Genomic DNA, 23,553 nt, shown 5'->3' on the forward strand with positions numbered 1-23,553 from the left:
TCTCTATGCAAGTAAGTCTTTGGGACAAATCTATAGTTAAGGAGCCCATAGCTAGTCTGACAGAAATTGAGGGTCTCCTGCTGTCAACACCCCTATTTCCTCTTCTACATACGTGTACCCAGTTTGTTGAGAACTAACCCCCTGGATACAGGCCATCTTTACAAGTATATCCAAGTTTAACTACCCAAGCAACTACTAGTCAATCAAGCCCAAAGTATTCTCTACTCCAAGCTCCATCACCTGCTTAACTGGACACTACCTGCAGGGATCACAGAATTGTATGTGAAGAATTACTCCATCTATACATTTGTATTACCTTGTCCTGCTAGTAAAAGAGCAACGACTACCCCCGAGATCTGGTTGTCCGTTGTCATTGTCAGGTACCACGTGGGCGCGGGTAGTCGGGGACATCAAAAAGAGGCTTTGTGCACATTTGGGATCCAGGGCCTCTCTACAAGCTGGCCACATCTGACATAGTACCCGTGACATCAGTCCTGGCCCTCCTGAGTGTTACAGATAGATAGATAGATAGATAGATAGATAGATAGATAGATAGATAGATAGAAGCACTCCAATGAAGTAGTGGAAAAATGTTTGTCAACCCACTTTGTTCTGATCGAATATTTAAGTAGAGGTATGGATTCCTCTGAAGTGTATATATATATATATATATATATATATATATATATATACATATATATATATATATATATATACACACATTCACAAAAGTGACTGCACAAATAGGTGTATGAAAAGTGCCCTTTGATTTTTTATTTTATTTTGTGATTTATTTTATTGTTATTTTTAAATAATAATAATAATTATTATTATTATTTTTTTCTATGATATGTGTTACATCAACCTTCACACGTATATCTTATGTTATTTATATATTTGGCCAAGCTTTTATGCCATATAATATCTGGGTAATACTACCTAAAGTATCTCAGGACTCAGGCTGTTTTGCTCATGCACGGACATGCACTGTGGGTTCAGACCTCTGTGTATTAATCCATTTCTGGATATGTACTTGTTGAAACATCAGATGGTATGGTAATAGCCAAGATTAAGATGTTATATATGCTATATATTTAAATTACAAACTCCTGAGGCAATAGAAATGTATGAATGAAATACTGTTTCACTATATAAGGTACATGTTTATTAATTAGTAGAGATGAGCGAACAGTGTTCTATCGAACACATGTTCGATCGGATTTCAGGCTGTTCAATGTGTTCGATTCGAATCGAACATCACGTGGCAAACTCCAAAAAAATTTGATTCCCCTCCCACCTTCCCTGGCGCCTTTTTTACACCAATAACAGCGCAGGGGAGGTGGGACAGGAACTACGACACCGGAGGCATCGAAAAAAATCGGAAAAAGTCATTGGCTGCCGAAATCAGGTGACCTCCATTTTAGACGAATAGTGGATTTCGAATCCGGGTCATATGAGAATGTGAACTTTGTGACTATGAGACAGGGATAGCTGTACAGGCAGGGATAGCTAGGGATAACCTTTATTTAGGTAGGAATGTTATTAAAAATAACTTTTTGGGGCTCTATCGGGTGTGTAATTGTGATTTTTGTGACATAAACTTTTTCCAATAGGAATGCATTGGACAGCGCTGATTCTATTAGCCCAATGAAGTAGAGCTGAATGTGTGTGCTTAGCTCAACTATGCCGGTGGAGTAGTTGAGCTAAGCACACACATTCAGCTCTACTTCATCGGGCTAATAGAATGCATTGGCCAATCAGCGCTGGCCAATGCATTCTATTAGCGTGAACTGAGTTTGCACAGGGGTTCTAGTGCACCCTCGGCTCTGCTACATCAGATTGCTACATCTGATGTAGCAGTGCCGAGTGTGCATCAGATGTGTAGTTGAGCAGAACTGGCTCAGCACTGCTAAGTCTCTGCATTCGCATAGGAATGCATTGGCCAGCCTTCGGCCAATCAGCGCTGGCTCTGCCGGAGGAGGCGGAGTCTAAATTCGTACCTGAATGGAGACTGGTGTGGAGCGATCTTAGACTCCGCCTCCTCCAGCAGAGCCAGCACTGATTGGTCGAGTTCCGTACTCTGGCCAATCAGCACTGGCCAATGCATTTCTATGGGGAAAAGTTAGCTTGCGAAAATCGCAAACTGACAGGGATTTCCATGAAATAAAGTGACTTTTATGCCCCCAGACATACTTCCCCTGCTGTCCCAGTGTCATTCCAGGGTGTTGGTATCATTTCCTGGGGTGTCATAGTGGACTTGGTGACCCTCCAGACACGGATTTGGGTTTCCCCCTTAACGAGTATATGTTCCCCATAGACTATAATGGGGTTCGAAACCCATTCGAACACTCGAACAGTGAGCGGCTGTTCGAATCGAATTTCGAACCTCGAACATTTTAGTGTTCGCTCATCTCTATTAATTAGACTAATTTATATTATATATACACTTTTTTTGAAATGTGATGGACTGTATTACAAATGTATTACTCAGATCATTTGCACTATGTTTGGCACTTTATATATGGAGATGAATTATTAATTATATGTAATTGATAATTATGCATGTACAGTGTTGTATATCACTATAAAAAGATAATATAATGCCGATTTGCTTGGAAAAAGTCCTGTGTGTTTAGGACTGAAATGTTACAGTCGGAGTAAACCCACATTTTCTTCTTTCACTAAATTGGATTGTTGCCTGTTTCTACTATATTTTTTTTGATAGATGGATGGATGGATGGATGGATGGATGGATGGATGGATGGATGGATGGATAGATAGATAGAAAACCTAACCAAAAAGATGACCTAATAAACTGTAAAAAGAACATTTAGAAATAACTTTTCTGAATAGGATTAAAATGCTCCAAAACATTTGCGTCACTGAAAGCAAATCTCTTTCTTTCAGAAATGTCTCCTGTAAAATACACTAAAGTGGTGTCTTTTTGATTATTATTTAGGTATAAGTTGTCTGCATACAATTCAGTAAAGTATGACAAGTAGATGAGAACGTGTGCTTATTATATTTCAAGTATATAATTTCCCAGCTCCCCCTTCACAAAAAGAACAGTAAAGCTTCAGGTAGTTTTCAGCTATAAACCATCATTTATGTGATTTTCCATCTTCCACATACTGTAGCAAGGAAATGTATCAAACATTTCTTACTTTATATGGAATACTAGTATGCTACTTGTAGTTTTTAATGCACGTTTTAATGGGTTGTCTTACTTACTTTCTTAATCCATTGTTTAAGAAGAGTCAATGCAGATCTGGTTCCTTAAACGATCAAGAATTTACTGATATTATCAAGGAAATCTTAGTCTACCACACAATGCCGTACCACAATAGGATCTACTCTAAGTTACGATACCATAAAATCCCTAAGATTACATTTAGCTGGAAATCCTAACAATAGTTACACACTATACGCATACTACATTAAATGACATGTTATAGGACTTCAGCTAATTCTAAAGCTCTTCACTGTCATGAATATATACAATGCTTCATTAGTTTATGCCGTTATTGTGATGCAGATATAAAGAGTAGAACTTAGTCTAGATCAAATCAACCTGAATATTAGTTTCTAAATAACACTGCTTTTACAGTATATCTCTATATACAATAGTTAGTTTGCAGTATTCACTTGTAGGCAGGGAACAGCATGAAAAGTTTTGCTTTCTGGATCTCTGAGGGATGGGAGGGGATTGTTTCAAGTGACATCCGAAGGTAAGATCACAGCCTGTTACTGTCATTGTCTCCTCCTGGACCTTATATAGTGACTCCATAGTGATATGGAAGCTTTTTTTACACCTTCCCAGGAGAATGTACTCTCTGGTTGATACATTTGGTAGTTAGACTTTGTTTTCTACTAAAGGAGTGAGAGAGTAAGCAGTTTTAAATATAACCCCCCAATATACCACTCAAATGTACATGAAATCACTTATCCGAATCACAGTACAGATGAGGCTTCTCTTAAATATTTGTTTTTTTTATGAAACTAGCTACATAGTTGCTGTAACATCACATTTATAACCAGCATCAGCATAATACCATCAATTAATAAAATGACAGCTACTAAATTTGTTCGTTTTCTAAAGTAGTGTGTTACTGCATGGTGAATTTAACATGGCAAAGAGGACCTGTCACTGTTCATGACTAGTGTTGGGTAAATCGGTTCACAACAAATTAGAAACAATTGGTTTTTGTTTCAGATTAACTAAAATGTCCACTAGGATATAATTTGCAATAAATTATAATACTCTGGGGTCTCTTCAGACTCCAGAGTATAATAGGTATAAGCCCAAAGGAGGTGTAAAAAAAAAAAAAACATATATTAGAGGTCTTCTCTCACCTCTTTTGGGCCTCCTCATCTGGCGACCTTCGTCTTCTTCCTCCAGTTGCTCTGATGCTCTTCTGGTGCTCACTGCTAAAGCCCAATCAAAGGCCTCAGCGGGAACCCTGGGTGCATGATGTCACTGAAGCGTGACAGTCACCAGCTATGATTCTCTTGTGTGATGTCATGTGACCAGAGAAGGAGGACACAGATTTTCAGATGCTATGATCATCTATCACCATGAAATGAATTTTCAGAGGTTCGACCATCCTTACACATGACATGTCTGTGTCAGAACATACTTATATTCTCCATGAAATAATTTTGGGGCTTGTTTTCTTATTACTGTGTGGTGCCATTCCTATGTTATATCTTCTATCAATTAGGTGAGTTCTTTCACAGCTTGGCGTTCATTGTACAATATTATACTATGTAGGCACACACCCCTAACTGGTTGAACATTTACTGCAAATGACAAGCATGAACTCTGCATACTGTATAGCATTTTGGAATTTTAAATTTTTTGGAGGTGATGTGCGTGTATACAGCTTTGCTTGGGAAAAAACATTCTGCTTTTATACACAATATATGAAGATGACCATAAGTACTGTATAAAAGTTCTGGGGTCATTTATCATAATGTAGCTAGTGCTTATATTAAGAAAATATATGGGGATATAATGTGACTATTTAATTCTCACATTCAGGTTTCATATATTAAAAAGTGTGAAAATTGTCCTAAAACTCCTGGCAGTAAAAGAGTTAAATGGAGTCAGTAGCTTTGAGCTCATGATATTGATGTCAGCGCATTATAGTTTAGATATAAGCAGTTAAAACTTCCATATAGTAATGTAAAAAAAAGTACACCCTCTTAGAATTGTAAAGTTTTAGATATCAAGAGATCTAAGGGCAAGATTTTTTTCATGTTTTGACACATTAAACCATAGCACGTTAAGAGGATATACCTTACTTTCTTTTTTTCTTGACTGCATTTTCTCATGCTAGTTGCCTAAAAATAAAATGAAGTTCGACTCAATATGCCAAGTGTCCACTAAGAGCTCCCCTTCTATGAGCGGCCTCTTTCCTTTGCTTTTCAGCGATGCGTCTACCATGTATGCAGGAGAGAGGATGGTAAAGGTCTGCTGCAGAGAGCTCAGGAAACTCTTTTTATTACTTATGTAGCTAGTATGGCCATCCACAAAGGTATTCTTCCAAAGCTTTTTTACACCTCACCTATTTAGCGCACTCAGCAATTTTGTGGGATCTAAAACTGATGACAGATTAAAGGAAATTTAAGATAAGATAATCCCTTAATAGTCCTACCATGGGGAAATTCAGTGTGTTACAGCAGCAGGGGGGATACAGTAATAGAAAGAACACATACAAGCTCGGAATAGCAGACAGAAAAGATAATAGAATTCATATTAACTAAAAAGAAAAAGAAAGACTCAGGATCATTTAGTTATCTGTGCGGAGTGATCTTCGATTGGTCTGATGTTGATTATACAGCCTGAACACGGTTGGGAGGAATGACCTCTGATAGCGCTCCTTCTCACACTTGGGGTGAAGCTGTCAGTCACTGACAGTACTGTCCAGTGTTATCATGGTTTCATACATGGGATGGGAGTTATTCTCCAGCATGGAACTCACCACGGACAGCATCCTTCTGTCACCCACCAACTGTACTGGGTCCAGGGGTCTCCCCAGGACAGAGCTGGCCCTTCTGATCAGCCTGTCAAGTCTATTGACAGGCAAAACTAATACAGTGTAGATCCTGATAGGATGGGATATTACTGTATTTTGTCCACGAATCTCTGTGTCATAAACCAGCCTGTGATGACCTACTTTAGGAATACCGTTATATATAATATTTGCCCGGAGAATCCTTTACATAGAGCTTGTGAATTATGACGGGATTTTTAAATAACTTTGTCAGCATTCTCTTTCTTTTGTCACATTGCAAGAAGATACTGGCATTTTATTTTGTTCAGGTTTTATCTTCCAGTTAGTGACAAGATATGTCTAAAGGGAGACATAATACATGGCATTACGATTTATGTAGAGTGTAAAGCTCTTGTCCTTTGACTACCACCATCAAAGAGAACACAGTCATGCCCTGACCCTTTCTGCTGAGATACTTGTTGTAGTTTATCCTTTCAAAACACTGTGCATTGCTTTAGTATGATTCCAACAATTAAATATTGTTATATTGTGAAATGGCAGCATGCGCTATTGAAAAGGTCAAGGGCATTCATAACCTAACAGAAGTGTTTTTGCGCTGAGCTGGATGGCATTCATCTTGTGTCTTCTAATCAAACCGAGACCTTGTAATGTTCTGACAATAATCACTTAAAGCTGACTATAAAATGATACAGGCATTAGGAGACTATAACAGTTTAATTACACATTGCGGTATGCCTCACACACGTGGAATTACACAGTGTTGACACAATAAATGTATACTGTTTGCTTTATATTATTGCTCTGGTCTATTCTTGACTCAAGCCAAAAGAACTATTTCTTCTTCAATATGTGAAAGACAAAAGGAGAAATGGGCAAACATATATTTATAACGTCTGTGCCTTTTTCTTTGTAAGTGTCATTGACTAAATTAATATAAAAGGCATAAGTGCTTTTAGCTCTGCTTCCATCTGTGACATGTTTCTATGACTTGGAAGAAAGAACTACGAAATCCGAAAGCATTCATTGTTGCCCGCAGTAGGAATCAATCATTAAACTCATGAATTCATTCATCACGTAACATTTATACTGATATAATGAAGCAAGAAACCGTAAGATCATCACATTTTTTTTGTCTTATTCAATGGAGACATATTATACAGTTTTGGAGAAAATATAAGAATTTAGATAGGTCTGTAAACTATAATAGCTAAATATTTAAGGGGAGATGTCAGAGAATCCCTATCAATAATGTTTGCTGTGTGTACAAGGAAATTGATTGTATTAGTGAAATTAGCTCTTGCACAGAACTGATTATCTGTGATTGATACCTTTGGGATTTGTCCTGCTTGAATTGCTTGCCAATGGTGGCCATTTTACAAATCAAAAGACACAGAAGAAGGATTGCATGAGCTTTGGCAGCAGCCGGAGGACTTCTCCATGATGCCTTGGAACAGCTCTTTCTCTAACACAGTCAGTCATATGTGTGGATCACTATGTAGAGTCAGTTTTACTAATTCAGTCTTCAATTTCAGGAAATTCACTCATGTCTAAATAGATAGTGAGATGATAGATAGATAGATAGATAGATAGTGATGTACACAGAACAACAAAAAAAAAATAAATAGAAAGATCACCATTTATTAATAAGGATAGGGTTATCCCTATCATTAGGAAAAGGTAAACCCCATGTTTATTCTGTCAAAGTAATGGAGCCAGTGACTGTCATAATGGGATGTTAAGCTGCATCCTCTTCCAGTATTGACTGATGTTAATGGGGCATTATCCTGCTAATCAACCATGAGAGGGACTATTCTCACAGTATTAGATGGTTAATATCGGATTTCTTCTTTGCTCGGAACCAAGGACTTCCTAATTTCATGCTAGTTAATAGGTGATAATTTCTTAATATTTATCAAAGTGCTCCACATTGGAATTGTATTGTACATGCACACCTTTATATTTCCATTTAAACAGCCCCAAAAATGACTTGGTAACAGTATAAAAGTTAGTTGCACAATTCTGTATACAGGAAAAACGTCCCCGCTTCTCACGGAATCAGTCTAGTTACTTCTACGTGGCTTATTTTCAGATGTGCCTGAACCTTTTGCAGAAAGCAGCTAAAGTACATAATTGGTTTGCTAGATACACTTCTGTTGATAGTCAGGTGAAGGAGAACATGCCTAATATATGATAAAAAATCCATATCTTCTTGTCTACTTATACCTCAAATATGTAATCCCTTTGACTTGCTGGAGACATGGTATTCTAGAATCAGCCTTGTTTCATCATGTCTAGGATTGCTTGGTTGTTTGGTCTAAAGTTAGGATCCTTATTAACCAGGTTCTAGACATACTTACTAACATAACATTTCTGAGTCCTACTGGGCTTTGAGAAAAATAGCTAATAGTTTAGCCTGAGCACAAGACCAGTATGAAACTGCAGAAGAAGCAGTTAGTAAAAAGCCCTTCAGCACACCTACTGAATAGTTGTTCTCAGCTGTCACAAGTGCCCAAAATATACAGAAAGCCCAGAGTCTGCTTAGAATTTGTATGTTCTCCCTGTGTCTACAAGGGTTTCCTCCTTTCTGTACTCCTTTTTTTCTACTATACTCCAGAGACATACTAATAGGGAATTTTGATTTTCGAAACCTAGTTGGGACAGTAAGCTAACTGTAAAACACTGCAGAATATGTCAGCACTATATAAGTAAAATAAATACGTGTCTAAGTGCCCGTTCATGGAAAGTTGAAAGGAGTCTAGAATACATTACCACCTTACTGCAACATAGTGTGGATTGTTTTTATTCAATCTGGATTCCATGGGATTCCTTATGTCTTACACCCCATCTGTAGATCTTCAACTAACTTTAAATATAAGCCTTGTTCCATATGCTCAGTCACCATCCTACTCTACACCTTATCTTTCTAAGTATTTATTTGACTTACCTATGTTTGATGACTTATTTGACTTATTTTTGGCATACATTCTGTTGATACAATATGTTCCGTGGGGCCGTAATCTTTTATTGTAAAATTACCTCTGATGAGACGCCAGAGTATCATAATACCAGTTCTGGGTCTCACTGATTTGAAACTGGCAAGTGAACCTTGCAAATATTTCTGCTCTAGGGGTACAACTAGCCAAGTTACTTTTCTGTGAGAAAGTGCCAATATTATACAGGCGCTTAACTTAACAATGCTGCCTACATAGCCCATTGACAACATATTTGCCATAATTCCAACCTTGAAGTCCGTTGCTCTCACCCATCAGAGATTCATCATAACATAGATTCTGACATAATGATTGATGCAGACTCAGCATCTCTGATACATTTTATTGGAAGCAAGAAGCTTGCACTTCTACTCTTCATATCTCTCTTGTGGTACAGTGGCTACAAAGAATTTACTTGTGTCTATTTTAAATACTGATAGATTTTCTTCACTGCATATGTCAGTATTTTTCAATATATGGGTCTATTGTAGATATAAAAAGTGCACCATGCACCCATTTGTGGTAAGAAAATGCCCACTGAGGTCTATGAATTGTGTTTATCAGAATGTTATCTGTAATTCAGACAGACTGATAGGGAAGTGCCAGACAGCAGTTCCCCAGCGATGTAGATGAACCCTAGAGGAAGGGGCACAAAAGACAGTGAGCCCTGGTCTGAAACCCCCCACTGTTCCTTCCTGCTTGCCGGTCCTATCCTATGTAATAGGCGACAACTGGACAACAGGACCTTCCTAAATACGCGGGCCTCAAAATGTGGACAAGACAAATAACAACAAGGGAGGTCAGCTAGCCAGGGGTCAGAAACAGTCGAGCGATGCAGTGTCAAAATTGATATCCAAGAGAGTAGTCAATAGGGAAAGCCAGAGGTCAAGAATCAGAATACAAGAATAAACAGCGAGAGAAAAGCCAGCATGCACAAGGCAATAGCAAGCACCAAAGTGAATGTGAGCCAAGAATAAATAGGGAGGAAGAACCCTCCCTGGAGTTGATAGGTGGATAGGCTGTCAATCACAGGGCAAGGCTAAACTTAACTATTAGAGGAGCAGAGGGAAACCAAGGTGAAGGAAATGGGTGTGGTGGAAAATCAATTACCAAGGTGAGGAAATAGGACAGTGTTCAGACAATGCAAGAAGAACCCAAGAGTAGAAATCACAGCTGGACACGTCTCCTGTGCTGCAGCATGCGGCCGGAGGATGATCCCGAGGCCCAGATAGGCAAACATGTTACACAGACACTTTATGAGTTTTACTTTCCTCAACAAAAGACAGTACATTAGGAATCAATATGTATGATATAATGATACAGTATAACCCATGATATATATTTCACACTGTGCAAAGTGGTTTAATTTGTTTATGGGGCAGTATTCTTCTTAGGAGATGTATTCTGAATGTACTAACTGCATTCCTTTCATCTGCTATATGTCAGCAGAGGAAAATGAAATAATACAGACTTCTATAATTAAAGAATAGTTATGATATAGACCTGTTTGCATGGTGTACGGCTGTTTCAAATGTGTTAACAAGCCTACAATGGATATATGGCAGTGTTGACACCTCCTCACACTTTGCCTCAAGGAACAAGATGCTTCCCTGACTTAATTCCTGCAGTAAATTCCGGCTACATACTATGTAGGAGGCAAAACATCTGTATTGTTAAAGAATTAGAGGAATGAAATACCCAGAGGCAATATTTGCAGCTTAGCATGTAACCACCAAAGGTTACACAAGTTCTAAGCTATTTTATGCACTTTGAAAGCTGTGTCTGATCTCTCTGGATATAAACTTTTGTGTTTCTAAAATCTGATCAATAATATTGCGGCTGGAACACTGATGTCAATAGTTCTTGTTAAACTCTGCCTGTTATCTGCAGATCCTTGCGCAGATTTCTTCTCCCACCTCACCGATAAATACTATTATTTTGTAATTAGTAGCTGAAATGGCATAAATTTCTGTGGATTTGCATGTCATATGACCTGACACTTTCTACATTCTCAGTTTATTAACTTTGATGAAGCTCATTTTTGTGTAGTAGGAGTATGTATGTTTCTAGCAAACAAGCAGATGTTAAGTCAATAAATATATTCCTACTGGAATTCTCTTCAAACTGAAGACGTATGCGTATGTGTGTGTGTTGGAGCACAGAGAGGATTGTGGTCTCCTCCAGGAGCTCTGATTTCAATGCATTTCTCTGCTTTTTCAACTTTGTATTGTCTTGAATATGACAGACTGTCTAACCGATATGCAGCAGTGAGAAATAATGAAAAGAGATAGAAAAATAAATATAAACGTGGTTATGAATTCCAGTAAAATGGAAATGGTAATAAATAAGGTCAAAACATGAATGCACTGGACAGAAATGATTTATTATTAACATTTATACATAATTTCAAGTGAAAATTGGGAAACAAAGAGACTGGAGTTCCTCATTACTGTTCTATAGGGCTAATGAATATATCTTTTGCAAATCATTTTGTAGACAGTCCCTAATTATGTTTAGGTTTGGGTCTGGCTACATGCCCTATAGGCCAAAGATCATCACATAGGAGCTCTGAAGTGATCTTACACCAATCTGAAGAAGTGATGATGATGCATATGGATTATATAACATAATGGTGAACATTAAGTTTTAGATTGTGCAAACTTAGACTAGACAGTCTTAAACGGTGACAAAATTGTGACATTCAACATCTACCTTTATCCCAGTTAATAGTTGGCTTACTTTTTCACAAAAAAATATGCCAGAATTTTGGTGCCTTTTTTTTGGGACAAAACACATTTAAAAAATAAGGTGTAATGAATGTATACCAGTATTTTAGTCTACATTACACCACATTTTTGGGGACATTTGCATTAGTGAATCAACCTTTTCTTGTGTTCAACCTTCTTAACACTACATATTTAAAATAGGTGTTAATTTTACTATTATTTACTTCAATACTGGTCAAGATGAACTGAGTCTATACAGATTTATAAACACTTAACCAACTCTAGTTTGCTGTAAAGCTCCAAATTCTCATGAAACCAATTCAACACAATAACACTACATGTTGACAAAAACTTGACAGGTTACAATTCACAAACACTCCCACTATGTGTGATTGATGCTAGGTGTACACTAGCATTGCAAACTGCAAAAACAGCAGTGAAACTCAGAGCCTGATGGATCCCATTGACTATAAAGGAATCTGTTTGGTGTCGTTCCTTCTTAGGGAGCCTTCACACGAATATAAGCTCCACTCATTCTGAACGTAAAAAACGTTCAGAATGAGCGTGTAAAAACAAGCTCCCATTGACTTGAATGGGAGCCGACATACGTGCGCTACCCATTGAAATCAATGGGAGGCTTTTTTCCCTATTGCTTTCAATGTGATATGGACATATTACATTGAAATCAATAGGGAAAAAAGCCTCCCATTGATTTCAATGGGGAGCGCTCGTATGCTGGCACCCATTCAAGTCAATGGGAGATGTTTTTTACGCGCTCATTCTGAACATGTTTTATGTTTAGAATGAGCGGAGTGTATACTCCATGTGAAGGCTCCCTTAAACTGAAACATGCAGAGGAAAAAGTCCATATTAGAACATAGCCTTAAAGAGGACCTTTCACCACTTTTGGGCACATGCAGTGTTATATACTGCTGGAAAGCTGACAGTGCGCTGAATTCAGCGCACTGTCGGCTTTCCCGATCTGTGCCCAGTGTAAAGAGCTTACGGTGCCGGTACCGTAGTGCTCTATGGTCAGAAGGGCGTTTCTGACCATTAGCCAGAGACGTCCTTCTGCCTCGCGGCGCCAATCGCGCTGTACTGTGGAGCGGGGAGGAACGCCCCCTCCCTCTGCTCACAGCGCTCGTCCATAGACGAGTATTATCAGGAGGGGGAGGGGGGAGTTCCTCCCTGCTCCACAGCACAGCATGATAGGCGCCGCGAGGCAGAAGGACGTCTCTGGCTAATGGTCAGAAACGCCCTTCTGACCATAGAGCACTACGGTACTGGCACCGTAAGCTCTTTACACCGGGCACAGATCGGGAAAGCCGACAGAGAATTCAGCGCACTGTCAGCTTTCCAGCAGTATATAACACTGCATGTGCCCAAAAGTGGTGAAAGGTCCTCTTTAAGTGGTACAGTAGAATCAAAGACTTCTGTATGTGTGATCTTACATTGTGCATGTGCCTTTGCCTGGTAATTCATGATTATAGCATTTATATTTTACATCAGTGATAAAATCACTATAATTCACCAATTCAATGCAGTATCGCAACATGTTAGGAAAACCCTGTCAGGTTATAATTTACAATACTACCACAGAGGCTCCAGCCTTATAGTTGAATGATAAAATTCTGTCTGCATACAGCTAAATTGTCAGACAACTCAGTCTCATTTAATACATGTGATTCCGGACAAAAACGTAATGCATTTTATTTAAAAATGCTGCTGTTTTCTGCCCGTAAAACCTCTCTAAAGTTCCTGCCATTAGGTGTCTTGCTACCTTTTAATTTGCTGTTTACTCCCTGTTCCTATAGACAGTCCATCTTTACAAACCAACAGGCTCAGACCAGAACAAACTGTGTGTGAGGGGAGGGGGCACTTTTAGGGAATTATTACATTAATAGTCCAAGGAAAATATTTGTTTTTGCACCGTGTTAGCCAGTGGGTATGAAATATAAAAAACAAAAAACTTGTGAGTCTTCAGTAGGTGATACCTTTTTTAATGGCTAACTCATAATGATGACAGAATATAACATTTCAAAGCTATTCTTTCATCATTATGAGTTAGCCATTAAAAAAAGGTATCACCTACTGAAGATTTGCAAGTTTTTTGTTTTTTCTATTAATAGTCCAGTAATAGCACTCCTCACCTAAGTAATAGTATTACCTCTATGGGAGGGAGCTATTACTGGTGGAAATTAACTATAAAATTAATAGTGCCCCTCATCTACATAATAGTATTACTTAAGTGGAGGTACTATTATCTAGGAGCACTATTACAGTAGTAGTGCACTAATAAGGCTCCCAAAGGTAATAGTGCATATCATACTATTATCTGGAGGGGCAATGTCTTTCAATGGGAAACTATTAACTGTAGGGGGACAATTACATGTGAGTGAACTATTACTTTGCTGGGGATACTGTTGCCTTCTGGAAGTTATGAACTTTAATTTGTTGAATAGGGGCACTGATAGTCTGAAGAGGGCGATAAATAACAAAAGGGAAGAGTATTTAGTACCATCTTCGTTCCCTTTGCCACCTATTGCCCCTTTAGTGTGTTTCTGTTCAGTACCTTCTTGATGCTCATTTGCAATTTATTTTCCTTTTAGTGTTCTGTGACCACCAAAAATATGTCTTCTGTTTATTTCAATGGGAGAAGAAACAATTGTTTTCTGCTAATTAAAAAAGATCAGATGGCATAAAAAACGAAATATCCTGCTAAGAGTAAGTTCACGTGGCTAGTCACGATGGGATGACGATCCAGTGCATTGGCATTCAGTCGCGGTATCCCGCCACTGATTAGGCCTGGGTAAATGGGCCTAATCAGGAGGGAGTTTTGAGCCGTGGAATCCACGTGAAGATGGGGCATGCTGCTAGTGACTCTCATTGAAATGAATGGGAGGAAGTTTTGTAGGCAGATTTTGAGGCAAAGATTTTTGTGGCAGATTTTACATGGCAGATCCCACCACAAAATCCATTGTGTGAACTTACCCTTAGCTGTCCCATGACTTCTTCTCAGAAAGGGGGGCTTTCTATAGCTAACCTCATGCTGCACAGAGGCTAGATTCATCTCTGCTCATGTGTTAGTCAAAGACAGCAAGCAGCTTTCTTCATTGTGCTGAGGTCTAGGAAAAGCCAGAACATATGCATGCAATGAATGTAGTGAAAAGTAAAAAGCTATTCAGAACTTGTATCAAACTCAATTACATATTTGAAAGTCAGGGGGCATTTTCTACGAGAAAATTATTTATCATTATTAGTAATAATAATAATAATAATAATAATAATAATAATAATAATAATAATAATCTCACCTTGTCTACGCAATAAATTTATTTAAAAATACAAAGTTTCCCCCTTCGTTCTTGCATTGTTTGCATACAGTATGACTCTAAGCACATGTTGGCAATGATGTCTGTCGCAGATTTGGGATATTTGTGATTAAAATGTTTCTCTAATTATTTTGATTGTAAATAATTAACTGTCAGATGGATTATGCTTGACTCCAACTGTACTAAAAATATCTGTACTGTTTAGTAGGATCCCAATGTGTGATAATAAGCTAAAAAAACAAGCAATCTGTTTCATGACATTCCTACCACTAAAGCAAGTCATCATTTTTGTAAATATGTACAGACCACAATGCAGCATATTACATGTGTAGTTCTCTTGTTTTAGTAATATTTATTACATTATGAATTAGTAGATCACACATATCTACCAAAATCACTGCTCCGTCCAATTAGAATGATATGTGTAATATTAAATTAGGTAAAGACTGGTAAAAAAGTTTATCAAAAATCAGCTTTCAGAGTCTTTTTTTCTGTGCCCCTTACCTACACTCTAGAAACTTATTGATAGATTAAATGGTTTTCTATGAGTTTGAACTCTATGTCCATGGTGTGTGTCTGAGATTGATAAATTGTGATATACAGTATATTGCATATTGGTGACACCCTATGAACAGCGATGTGGATTATGTTAGTTCTATATAAGCAGGAGTTAACTGCAATAAAACTGCAATATATTTACAGATGAATGTATTCAATATTAATATGCTAAGCATAGTCTGCTGTAAGGTAGTAACTAATAAACTACTAAAGCATTTGCATCTAAGGTTCCTTATAGCTCCAAAGAGAAAAACAGGATTTCTAGATGGTGCCTTCATCATACACATTCCTTAAGCTTGATAAAATAGAAGAAACTGCAATAAACCATTCTTCAGCTCATATGAGAGACCATTTGTTCTTTTTGTGCATTTTCCATTATTCTACCTTTTTTTTGCATTTACTTCTTAACATCTAAATAGCTATTTATATTTATAAAGTATTGATAAGTATAATACTGGCAGAAGTATGTGGGAACTTGAGATTCACACCTATATGTTCGGTGGCCATGCCATACATTATCTAATAAATAACTGTGCATAATACATTATGCCTAGTTATACCATTTTCATACTGTTTTATGCCTGTTTATACCATTTGTATACTATGCTCATTTCCCAAATACATAGGGATACGTAGGCTCTGAATACCATTGTATGTTGAATATGTGTAGTAAAGGAACTTAAATCTCCAGTCTAAATGTAAAAGACGTACTTAGCCCCTCACCATCGTACACATTTCCTTGGAATGCACTGCCCTTGTATAAGACATCCATCTACTCACGTCAAAGAAGGGCCAGCGTACAATGTCAATATTTTGAGTGTAATTGTAGCAAATTCTGTTGTCTTAGTTCATTTCACCAAAGAATAACCATGTCGAGTCTTTGCAATGAAAAAGTGTTGAAATTGGACTCTTTAAAAATGACATTATAAATGTTCTGAGAAATACTGAATACGTTCACTTGCTTTTTAATAAGCCAAACTCCATAGATACAACATTATAGGAGTTTCGGTCTTCCCGTGCAATATACTATTAGCCATGATATGTACACATGTTGAGGTAATTGATGTGCATTTCTGCCAGATCTATTTATACAACCAAATGGAGTTTACAAGAAGCATTAGCGAGTAATCCTCGATGTGTGGCTTTTCTGAGATGAAGTGTATTATGTCTTTACAGGTGGTGTTTGCATTGCCCAATCACTGAAAATCCCCCGAGAACCCAAGCCAGGAGAATATGATAAAATCATTAAGCGCCTGCTGGAAACCCCTCATGCTCGGGCAATAATCATTTTTGCAAATGAAGATGACATAAGGTGATGCTTTCCTCCTATTGTTTGTGGCATGTTTGATCTTTTCCAGTGGCAGGAGAATTGCACAAACCTATTTCTTTCTTATCAGTTTTACATTAACTCGTCAAGGAGACCCTTGTGAGACTGGAGGTGTAGCAAATTTCAATTGCATTTAGACAAATGCTATTCAGCTGTTCCTATGAGACAGTCTGGCTGTCTTTCGGTAACGGTGGAATATCCTGTGGATTAAGACACAAGATTGAATGAGATAAATGAAATGAGAATGATAGACAATGTATGGTACATTAGGGTTAGACAAAAACAAATTAACATGAACTGCAGACACACAGAGGTGCAATGGCTTTTTTCTTTCTTTATGTCTGAAGTTAGAGTCAAGTTGACAGAATGATTGACTAATCGTTTCCTCCCTGGATGTTTAGTGAATATGGTTAATGTGTCCTGACTGAAATCAATGGCCATTTCTTTATTTCTTTTCCTTTTTCCTGTAGACGAATCCTTGAAGCAGCTAAAAGAAACAATCAAACTGGACATTTCCTTTGGATTGGTTCGGACAGCTGGGGCTCTAAAATCGCACCGGTTTACCAACAAGAGGAGATAGCGGAAGGAGCCGTTACAATCCTACCAAAGAGAGCCTCGATAGATGGTAAGATTTCCTTATTCCATTAAGTATAGAATAACAATTAACATGACACTATACACATCATTTATGGTAGCCATTAAACCCTTCATATAATATCAAATTCAAGTCTACATGACCACACAGTTTGTTAAATGGCTATAAACTTTCTGCATGACAGGACTCTATTTTTACACAGACAATATTTATTTCATTGGCATATTAATTATTAGAAATCATTTTCTTATGCAGGTCTAGAAAAAGAATTTATAATAGTTAACATGAATGGAGATAGTCCTGCGTGATTAGTGAACTAGCCATTCTTAACCGTCAAAGAACCCCATCCTTGAGAGGGGCACAGGTCCAGGTGATGGTCTTGCATATCAGATTTATGGCATATTTTGTGCCTATATTATTATTGTGAGATGGAGATAGGCTTTTCATAGGTTATTGTGTTTTTATAATGTTATTACAACTTGAACCTTGTAGCTCCACCACATAGTAGCTGCCCAGGTTACCACAAGATCATCATGACCTCTTTTGTAAAACACCACTGAGCCCTGTCTATATACTGTTAAACTATTTCTGCCTTCTCTAATGGCTTCCTGGCTACCTGTGACTTCAGGGACCAATTTTTAGCTACATGAGACTCTGCTTAATTCCCCTTAAAAGCCACAATAAATACACATCACACTGTTGTTAAGGGGTTAAATCTATTAAACTGGCCACACACATAAAATATTTATCTGCAGACCTTTGGCAGTTGCAGATAAACTTGTCAAAATCTGACAAGAACCTGAAGGTAGTGATAGTCATACACTTAAGATTGACAGTAGTTGCTGCTGAAGCTGGCCATAAACTTGAGATATTTATCTGCAGATCACTGGAAGATCCAGCTTATTTTAGTAGCATTATGTGTTTGACCACCATAATCATCAGATCAGAGGTGTAACAAGAGGTTCCTGGACCTGAATGCAAAATCTGTACCGGGTCCCAACTGTAATGTATCATTACAGAACTGGTATCTTCATATTGGGAATGAACATTTAATAGGTCCTAAAGCTCCTAGGCCCAGGTGCAACAGTACCCCCCCCCCTTCCCCTCAAGTTATGCCCAGTATCAGATTCTTGGCATTTGTATTCTTGGTTCAAAAATTTGGAAAATTGTAAATAAATATAAAATGTATTTTATGTCATTGAAATAGTAGCCAAAAGTTTGCTGTAACATGGTATAGTATGTGATACATTAAGTGTCAATTTAAAGCTTGCTACATCTGTATAGTGAATGGTTACTTCAGTTTAGTCTGTTATTAAGCATGATGTGGGTTTAAAAGCTGATACTACAGACATCACTGTACATTTCTTGGTTGATGAAGGTAATAAATAATGTAAGTATAAGAAATTGTAGCAAGATCAAACAAATTCCCTTCCTGACTGACTGTATTACCCGTCCAGATAAACATATGGTAGAGCAGATGGCATCATTTTCTGTGGGACACTTTTATTGGTCATTATGTGTATTGATGATGATTTTTGTTTTTATGAAATAGGATTTGATAGATATTTTAGAAGTCGGTCATTAGCCAATAACCGGAGAAATGTATGGTTTGCAGAGTTTTGGGAAGAGAATTTTAACTGCAAACTGGGATCACATGGCAAAAAGAACAGTCATTTAAAGAAATGTACAGGTAAGCAAACTATTATTCCCAATTTATGTATGTTCAACAAATATATATATTTTGCTGTGCTTGTAGCAGGAGGACTAACAGACGTCATACATGTGAATATGTCACATTGCTAATTTTTACAAATGTCCTATTGTTACAGCATAACAATGGATTTTCCTTTAATAAGCAACTATGAGAACAATAGGTAAAATGTTTTCTGTTCTTGTAAATTGCCGTATCTAGCACATTCTAAATTGCCTGTCATTTTAATTGCTTGATCTTCTTGGTTTACTATACAGATACTTAGTTAAAAGATATTTGTCTTCTTCATGTTGGGTCAATTTTATTGAAGGTTTTGCGTGGATTTGTTACTAACCTATGGATTACTGGCAAACCGTTTGGGTATACAATACCAGAGAGGCTGTTGATCTTTTCTGATTGATGACAGTTACATTCAAGCACATCCAGCAGACAAATCCTGGCACATAATGGTTAGCTATGAAGTACAAAGTTGTTGTTTTTTTTTTTTCTAAACACCGAATCTGAACTTTGCTCTTCTGCAACTCTGTGCAGTCCTCTCAATGTAAATGATGTTCTAGTAATTGTTTCTTAACTTTTGGAGATCATGACTTTAATGGAAAGTTAACTTCAGAGCAAAGCCGTTTCATGCAGTACTTGTTTTCTCATTATTTTTTAGTCTCATGATTCATTTTCAAATATTAGTATTTTTTAAGTAGTTTTTATCTGTTACATCTGCCTATTATATAATTAATGCCTGAACTATCGTTATAAGTTTATTAAAATTCCCATCTATTACTTAGGAAATAATATAAATGTATTGCCATCTTGGGAGGAGTTGTAGTTTTAGATATTTAAGATAGCAGACATTGAATTATCTAAGCTCACAGATATGTACTTTTTTAAGTGTCGCATAGAGAACTTCCTTGTAAACAGTGTTGTTTATATTATAAACTAACTTATGGTATTTCTTTAGTACTACATCTGCACAATGTACATTAGCAGCATGGTGAATAAGATTTCTTAAATTCTTATTCAAACACTGTGAAAAAACAACCCCTACACTACAGGTTTACATCGTGCAGCATGTCAGTTATCGGTTTCAGGGCAGGTTCACACCTGCGACCGGTCTCTGCTTTGTGAATGGGTTTGAAAACTGACTGCTGGGTCTCCGTCTCCTGTCCAGTTTCTCGGACAGAAGATGGAAACCCACCAGATTGCCTAAAACGGAGACCAGGCGTTGGTGTGAACCTGACCTTACTAGTGGCCTTCAAGCTTTGCCCTACACAAGCTGAAAATAGTGGGAGACCCACAATGATTCCTGCAGGTATACCACTGCAAAAATCACCAAATTTTAAGTAGTTTTTGCACCTGCTGCTTTCAGAAAAAAAAAAAAAAAAAACCTACTTCCTTGTGGAAATGTTGTAATGTATTCTCTTCATATGACCTCCAAGGATTGTCTTCTGCAGCATTTTTGAGCCCAGTATTATCTTTGCCTAGTCCCATTGGAAGGATTCTCTGCCACTCTGACAACTTTGAGCCTACTTGCTAAAATACAAAATGACACTCATGTCATTGTGACATAACTCAAATTATGTTTTTCTCTAAACTGTTGCATTTACAGTAGATTGACACTAGAGGTACAGATATGTTCACATTTTACTGATCTCTATTTTCATTAAGCAATGCAATTTCTTATTAAATCATTTCAAGACAGTATCACAGCATGCCTGCAAAAGTCTTGTAAGGCTATAAATCACACCTTCATCCATAGGGTGACCACACATGGATATACATAGAATAAACTACCTTATCCCTTTGTGTTAACTTATGAGATCATGTTGGTTTTAGAAAATTTGCTTTACCCTTTCCCACCACAGCTATTTCTTTTTCTGCTTCCCACCTTCTGAAAGCCATAATTTTATTTTATTTTTCCACTCACAGAGCTATGTGAGGGTTTAATGTTTTGAAGCTAGCTTGTACCTCATAGTGATACTGTTTAATATTTTATACAATATACGTGAAGCTGTAGAATGGGGAAGATTAATTTTTTTAAAAAAAACACATTTGTGTCATTTTCTTTCATGTTGTCTTTTTACATTGTTGACTGTGTAGTCCAAATTACATGTTTCTTATACTCTTTGGGTTGTCACAATTACAGCAATACCAAATTTTTATACAGCAGTTCTTGTTACATTTTAACATCTTAAAAAAAAAAAATCACAATTTTGAAAAATTGTAGAATTCCATATACAGCGCTGAGTAAGGTGACTTTTTTGCAGTGATAGATGTACTTTTTTTTAACTTATACCATTTTGGTGAATGTGCACTGTTTTAATTGCTTTTTATTCACATTTTTTGGGAGTTGAAATAACAAAAACACAGAGGTTTGGCCATTTGGATTTTTCCCCTGCTAGGATGTTCACCATGTGGGAAAAATACTTTTTTTTTATGTTGGTGACTTAGGCATTTTCAAACATTGCAATGCATAATTTGTTTATTTGTGTTTATTTTTATATGGAATCTACAGAAGAGGGTGATATGAACTTTTGTATTGTTTTAATAGTTTTAAAAACTTGTTTAATTCCTTTGTTAAGCTCAACTAGGGGCTTAAACCTGCAATCATTAGATCACTTAGATTAAAATACAATTGTATTGCTGTCTAGGGCAAATGTATTGCTGTCCTGTTATGGCAGATGTCGGGATGGGGTTAAAGAGTTATTCCCACAAACTTGCTAATACTTAAATTTGTAGACAAGTAAAAGTTAAATATTGTCACCATTAAGATGGTTAGAGAATATCTCTCTATATTATAAAAATAAATTCCTGTCTGTTCTTTATTAGAGATGAGCGAACACTAAAATGTCCGAGGTTCGAAATCCGATTCGAACAGCCGCACACTGTTCGACTGTTCGAACGGATTTCGAACCCCATTAATAGTCTATGGGGGGAAATGCTTGTTTCAGGGGTACGCAAAATTCGATAAAATTATACTTACCAAGTCCACGAGTGACGGTCGGGCTGGATTCTCCTTGAAGTCTTCTCCTGGCGCAGCGCCCCCGCGGTGTCTTCCGGCTGGAATTCACTCTGCCTAGGCATCGGGGCCTAAGCAGAGCCAACTGCCTATGCGCGGTCGGCTCTCCCGGCCCGACGCCTGAGCAGAGCCGACTGCGCATGCGAGGGCATGCCCACGCATACGCAGTCGGCTCTGCCTAGGCCGGATGCCTAGGCAGAGTGAATTCCAGCCAGAAGACGCCGCGGGGACGCTGCACAGAGAAGACTTCTAAAGGTAAGAGAAGAACCAGTGTTGATTGGCAGAATGTATAGCATTCTGCCAATCAACGCTGGTTCTGCATCGAACCTTAAACTTCGAACAGCTAGTAGTGTTCGATCAAGTATGAGTATTTCGAATACCGTAGTATTCGATCGAACACCTACTCGATCGAACACTACTCAATCATCTCTATTCTTTATGTGTGACCAAACGACTGGACCGATCTTCACCAAATTTGGTACACAGATACTTCAGGTGTCCGGGAAGGTTTAAGACGAGAACTCAACTTACTCGGACGTACTAAGTATGACTATGTCCAAGAAGGGACAGAAGCAACACAATAAATAAAACAACAATTTTTATTAAGTGATAATAAATATGAAAACATAAATGACACATAAACAACAGGGGCTAAATGCACGGTACGGGTGGTAGGTGCTTTACATTGTAACTATGGTCTTAGGGTTGGTTCTTTACCTTCTATGTATGCAATTTTCACATATGTCTCTCTGTTGTGCATTCTTACTGATGTGATATTATTATCTGCTTTGGAACTGCCACACTTGCAATAACATGTGAACCCTTATTATTTGGCTGTGATATACATACTTTTTTCACCCTAGACCTATGTACTATTTATTACCGCACACCAAAATACCACACGCCAAAGGATTAGATACGTGCCACTGCACACAATACCACATGCTGGAGATTAGATACGCATGTCTGCACACAGTTCCACACACCGCAGGATTAGATACGTGCCACTCCACAAAGGCTTAGGCCTTCATACTCCAGGAAAGATGGTTAGAAACTATAACAAATGTAGCAAAGTTTAACATGATTTTAATAAGTGTGGCATCACAAAAGACAACAAAATCCATTGAAAATCCATTACAAGAAATGATTGAAAGTTTATTTAACCCTTCAAGGACACTGCCTAAAGCATTCTATGGACACAGATCCTTTTTTTTTTTTCAAATCCTACATGTCACTTTATGTTGAAAGTTAATTTGAGAGATTTGTTTTTGATAGCCCCAGTTTGAG

The 23,553-nt window shown here is 37.6% G+C and overlaps 1 protein-coding gene across 1 annotated transcript in view; it reads left to right on the forward strand.

Moving 5' to 3' along the window:
• Positions 1–23,553, forward strand: part of GRM8 (glutamate metabotropic receptor 8) — a 744,367-nt gene that overhangs the window by 477,326 nt on the left and 243,488 nt on the right. The window contains exons 3-5 of the mRNA XM_075274172.1: positions 16,800–16,935; positions 17,421–17,575; positions 19,098–19,235. Coding sequence (XP_075130273.1) covers positions 16,800–16,935; positions 17,421–17,575; positions 19,098–19,235 — 429 coding nt within the window. The remainder of the gene's footprint in view (positions 1–16,799; positions 16,936–17,420; positions 17,576–19,097; positions 19,236–23,553) is intronic.

The sequence above is a fragment of the Leptodactylus fuscus genome, chromosome 5 (assembly GCF_031893055.1).
Source record: "Leptodactylus fuscus isolate aLepFus1 chromosome 5, aLepFus1.hap2, whole genome shotgun sequence".
Taxonomy (NCBI): domain Eukaryota; kingdom Metazoa; phylum Chordata; class Amphibia; order Anura; family Leptodactylidae; genus Leptodactylus; species Leptodactylus fuscus.